Below are 5,700 nucleotides of genomic sequence, written 5' to 3'. Positions count from 1 at the left end.
AGGGTTTAATTTGGATTTGTCTGTGCATGTTTTTTTTACTCTCATAGATTTTGTTACCATTGCCATGCATTATAAGACTGATAGACTGCAACGGCTGGAGTTAAAAATCATCAAATGTGCTCTACTGAATAAACAAAGTCACCTACATCTTGGATGCCCTGGGGGTAAGCAGATAAACATCACATTTTCATTTTTGGGTGAACTATCCCTTTAAGTTTGTTATATGATGCTACTACCCTACTTTAATTGCCCCTTGTGGGATTAATAAAGTTGATAACTAACTAACCAATGTGATTTTCTGGTTTTTTTTTCTCATTTTGTCTCTCATAGTTGAGGTATACCTATGATGAAAATTACAGGCCTCTCTCATCTTTTTAAGTGGGAGAACTTGCACAATTGGTGGCTGACTAAATACTTTTTTGCCCCACTGTATATATACATACTTTAAAGGAAATGGTGAGATAAAACAGGACAATTTAAAGGTTACGTAATTTTTTAGATGTTAAAAAAAAAATTCCAAACCAGTTTAATATTCAGAGACTAAAAGTAAGACTTAAGTAGGTTGATTTGCCTGTGAAGTGTAAACATTGGCTTTTGTGCTATCAACATGTTGTTATTTTAGTGCCACAACCAGTCTGATGCAGAAACATTGGCTCAACCACTGGCATGAGTTTGGGGTGGGACTATCTTTTTGTCAACCAATAGCAAACCGGGACTATAATTTTGCATTGGGTCATTAGAGGAGCAAAAATACTAGTATCAACACTTTGTGTCCGAATTCATTAATCCAGTTAAACGATGAACCTGTGATGTCTCCATGGAGTAACATTTCAGAAATGGGAGGGAGGTCTCCCAACCATAAATCGACAAGCAATATGAACTCTGTCTTGTGTGTGTGTGTGTGTGTGTTTTTTTTTTTATCCTAAACTAAGCACATCAGGACATTTATGACAGAGATTTGATTTCGATTTCTATTGTCTCACTGGGCATCCCCGCCCACTGTAAAAAATAATTGGTTCATGATTTTATTCCACGTTAAATGTGTTCTAATATGGAATGCACAATATATCTGCAACATATTGGTTATCGGCCAACATTGGCACCTTTTCTATTAATTGCTATCAGCCATTACTGGATATATAGCAGTCAATGATAAATATTTAATAGGTTACGCTTACTTTAAAGTCATCAATCATCTATCATAAATTGTTTTACTTGCTACTAAAAACATCACACCTGGTTAGGACACAGTTTTACTTTAATTTGACCTCTGTCATTGCCAACAAAGTGTATATAACAAAGTATTGAGATGAAATTTTGTTATTGACCAAATACTTGTTTTCCACCATAATTTGCAAATAAATTCTTTAAAAATCCTACAATGTGATTTTCTGGTTTTTTTTTCTCATTTTGTCTCTCATAGTTGAGGTATACCTATGATGAAAATTACAGGCCTCTCTCATCTTTTTAAGTGGGAGAACTTGCACAATTGGTGGCTGACTAAATACTTTTTTGCCCCACTGTATATATACATACTTTAAAGGAAATGGTGAGATAAAACAGGACAATTTAAAGGTTACGTAATTTTTTAGATGTTAAAAAAAAAATTCCAAACCAGTTTAATATTCAGAGACTAAAAGTAAGACTTAAGTAGGTTGATTTGCCTGTGAAGTGTAAACATTGGCTTTTGTGCTATCAACATGTTGTTATTTTAGTGCCACAACCAGTCTGATGCAGAAACATTGGCTCAACCACTGGCATGAGTTTGGGGTGGGACTATCTTTTTGTCAACCAATAGCAAACCGGGACTATAATTTTGCATTGGGTCATTAGAGGAGCAAAAATACTAGTATCAACACTTTGTGTCCGAATTCATTAATCCAGTTAAACGATGAACCTGTGATGTCTCCATGGAGTAACATTTCAGAAATGGGAGGGAGGTCTCCCAACCATAAATCGACAAGCAATATGAACTCTGTCTTGTGTGTGTGTGTGTGTGTGTGTTTTTTTTTTTTATCCTAAACTAAGCACATCAGGACATTTATGACAGAGATTTGATTTCGATTTCTATTGTCTCACTGGGCATCCCCGCCCACTGTAAAAAATAATTGGTTCATGATTTTATTCCACGTTAAATGTGTTCTAATATGGAATGCACAATATATCTGCAACATATTGGTTATCGGCCAACATTGGCACCTTTTCTATTAATTGCTATCAGCCATTACTGGATATATAGCAGTCAATGATAAATATTTAATAGGTTACGCTTACTTTAAAGTCATCAATCATCTATCATAAATTGTTTTACTTGCTACTAAAAACATCACACCTGGTTAGGACACAGTTTTACTTTAATTTCCAACAGCAAGTACATCTCAACTAAGAACTGTCTGAGTAGTTGAGAAGACAGACAAGCAACTTCCTGTTTAGCAGGAGCTTTTGTTGTGTCTTGCTGATGCATCATTTTAGTTTTTGTCTTAGTACTTCTTGTGGTGGTGGTGATCAAGAGGTTGTAGATTTCTCATGCATTTCTGTCTTTCCACATTCTGCTCATACACAAGCTCTTTTTCCATCTCATCTGATTGATTTTATTCTCTTATTCTTTCAGGCATATCTGCATTCAATGAGCATCATACATCGAGATCTCAACTCTCACAACTGCCTGATCAAACTGGTACGGGAGGAGTTTCACCCATTCCACATATTAACTCGGATCAAAGTCTACATTTACTTGGCCTTGCTTGGGGAGCCCAGGGCCTAGAAACAGGTTTTCATAATCGAGAATAGCTGACAGACTTGTGTCAGCACAAACAAAATGGCTAAAGTAGACAAGCACCCAAAAACAAGTTATGTAATAACACTTGAGCAGGAGAGAGAAACCTAAGTGAAGGGTAAAGATCTGTTCAAACTCGAGGATTGTTTAGTTAACTCTTTGGAGTGTTACAAGCTCTTGGTGCATAAAGAAGATCTGTAAAGTTGCAAAGACTAAAGTCTCAAATCCAAAGAGATATTCTTTATAAAAGTTAAGAGTCAACCACACCTACCTAAAATGGCTCGTTCTAACACGCCCCCACATGTCTACGTCACGATGTGGAAAGATTTGCATAACACCGCCCAAATGTTCACGCAAAGAAAGAAGGCGTAACTTTTATTCTCGCTGTAGTATTGTTGTTGCTGCCGCCGCCGCCATGTCGTGAAGGCGCTGTGTGTTTTGTTGTGAAAGAGAAACTACTTTGTTTGGTCTTCCAAAAGAGGATGATATCTGCTTCGTCATGTCTGGATCTGATCCGTGCTGGTCGCTGAGGAAATACATCAACTTTGCGCTGTGGCTCGCCGGATCGGCTTTCACCGTGGACGAAACGGAGTCCAGCCCGGGGTTGTCACATGTGGTTGCCGCAAGCCAGCTCCTTTGTCGAATCCGCCGGCCACACCGTTCTCAAGCCCGCCGGCCTCTGCTCACTCTAGGCCTCCGGCCTCCGCTCACTCAAAGCCGCGGTGTGTGACGCTGTTTCGTTGTGAAAGGGAAACTACTTTGTTTGGTCTTCCAAAAGAAGACACGACTAGAAATCAGTGGTTAAGTTGTATTTACAACACTGTTCCAGAACAGTTTAACCCAAATATTCAGATGTGTCCAGTGCATTTTATGGAGGACTGTTTCCTGATCCTGGTAGAGTAGACTACAATGTTCTGACTCGCAGACTGCAAGTGCGTTTTTTATATTTAAAGAATTTGCCACTGACGATTCAAATGTGAGTTTTGAGCAGTGTAGAGTAGCGCTTGTTGTTTGTCATTTTTCCAATCACAAATGCAGACATAGTTTTATGTTTACGCGGCGCGATGCAACACAACGCATGAAAAGACAGTATAAGTCATTATAATCCGTAATTATGTCCTCACTGCATGCAACAAATGCCTCGTTTATAATGGGTTTGAATGTTTTTGTCTCGTCGTTCCGGCCGGACAGGGCATCGCAGTAGGGTAAGGGGCGTAACATTTCCGTCACACGCTTGAGGTATTTGGCCAATCACAATGCACTGGATAGCTGGCCAATCACAGCACACCTCGTTTTTCAGACCGATGAGCTTTGTGAAAATTGACGCGTTTCAGAAAGGCGGGGCATAGAGGAGAAACAATAATGTACAGTATGTGGAGAATGTGTTTTTTTAACCTTAAACCGCATAAACACATTTCATTACACCAAATACACCATTTTTAGCAACATCATATGACCCCTTTAACGGTTGCTCACTTGTTTAGTTAGTGGAAAGAAGATAAGACAGGAAATGCTGTCTGACCCTGACTGACCTCAGTGTTTCACATATCCTGAGTGAATCACTTATGACAAGCTATTTAAAGAATCTTTTTAGGAGAACAAACGGCATGCCTTTGGAGCTTAGTTAAATATTTAGACAAGCGCAAATAGTTTAAAGCTAGGATTTACTTCTGATGTTAAGATCTTTCTTTTACACCCTACTTGAATTTTTTAGTTTTTCTTTGCATTTTTTTTAATTTTGTGTATTTTTTTTATTTTTAGGGTTCCTTTGTACTCATAAATTTGTATCAGAGAACTAGCACTGTCATGCTAAACATTTCTGCACATCTGTTCTTTTTCGCTCTACTTGTCTGACACCTGCAGGACAACACCGTCGTGGTGGCAGATTTTGGTCTATCTCGTCTAATCATGGAGGATAAGGTCAAGCAGCCACCCCCTGACAAACCAACCAATAAGAAAAGACTGTTTAGACGGATTGACCGTAAGAAACGCTACACAGTGGTGGGGAACCCATACTGGATGGCCCCAGAAATGCTTAATGGTGAGAAGAGAGTATTACACCGAAGATAGTGCTTTATTAAAGGCCATTCCACACAGAGCGCTGTGCGAAAAAGCGAGGCGAATCGCTGACGAACAGTGCTTTCACACTGAACGCGAAACAATTGTTCGCCTTCTGCTAATTCACGCCTTCACGCTAGAACGGTGCTCTACTGTGATTACATAATTCAGTGGACAATTAATAGAATGTTATTCTGTATAAAGAACACGTTTATTTTATTTAGTCATTTAGCAGATGCTTGACTTACAAATGAGGACAACAGAAGCAATCAATTGTAGTATTAAAACAACTAAAAACAGATCCAAAACTAAAAACTTTATAAATACTACTTATACACATTTTAAAAATAAAGAAATTAAATAAAAATGACAAATGCATACAACGAAATTTCAAAACTTAACATTTAAATGAAAAACAAAAATAAAGCTAAAAACAATTCAAAATATTAAAGAACAAAAGGTATAAGAATATAATAATGATTCTAACATAACACTAAGCCAAACACCAAAAAAACAACTACATATATGTGTATGTACAACCACACACACACATACATATATTTCCACTTCTGTTTGTTTTTTTTAATAATCTGTTTCTTACTATGTGTCAGTAAGTTGTTGTTATTTTAGCATGTGTGTTTGCCTCAGTGTTATTTTTTTAGGATTACTGATGAACTAATGTACTTTGATTTGTATTAGTTATCTATTTTAGTTTTAGTTACAGTTGTAGTAATGTTGTCATTTTATTCGTTTTTTTTATTATGTCTATATAGGCTTTTTATTAAGTTTTACTTCTATTTATTTTTAGTTATTTCAGTACTTCCAACATACAAAATGGAAATGAAATAATATATATATATATATAT

The 5,700-nt window shown here is 37.0% G+C and overlaps 1 protein-coding gene across 1 annotated transcript in view; it reads left to right on the top strand.

Annotated features, from left to right (window-relative positions):
• Positions 1 to 5,700, top strand: part of limk2 (LIM domain kinase 2) — a 20,507-nt gene that overhangs the window by 6,676 nt on the left and 8,131 nt on the right. The window contains exons 10-11 of the mRNA XM_016288272.1: positions 2,612 to 2,677; positions 4,640 to 4,817. Coding sequence (XP_016143758.1) covers positions 2,612 to 2,677; positions 4,640 to 4,817 — 244 coding nt within the window. The remainder of the gene's footprint in view (positions 1 to 2,611; positions 2,678 to 4,639; positions 4,818 to 5,700) is intronic.

The sequence above is a fragment of the Sinocyclocheilus grahami genome, unplaced genomic scaffold (genome assembly GCF_001515645.1).
Source record: "Sinocyclocheilus grahami isolate Dianchi unplaced genomic scaffold, SAMN03320097.WGS_v1.1 scaffold230.1, whole genome shotgun sequence".
In the NCBI taxonomy this organism is placed as follows: domain Eukaryota; kingdom Metazoa; phylum Chordata; class Actinopteri; order Cypriniformes; family Cyprinidae; genus Sinocyclocheilus; species Sinocyclocheilus grahami.
This window is presented reverse-complemented; position numbering and strand designations above follow the sequence as displayed.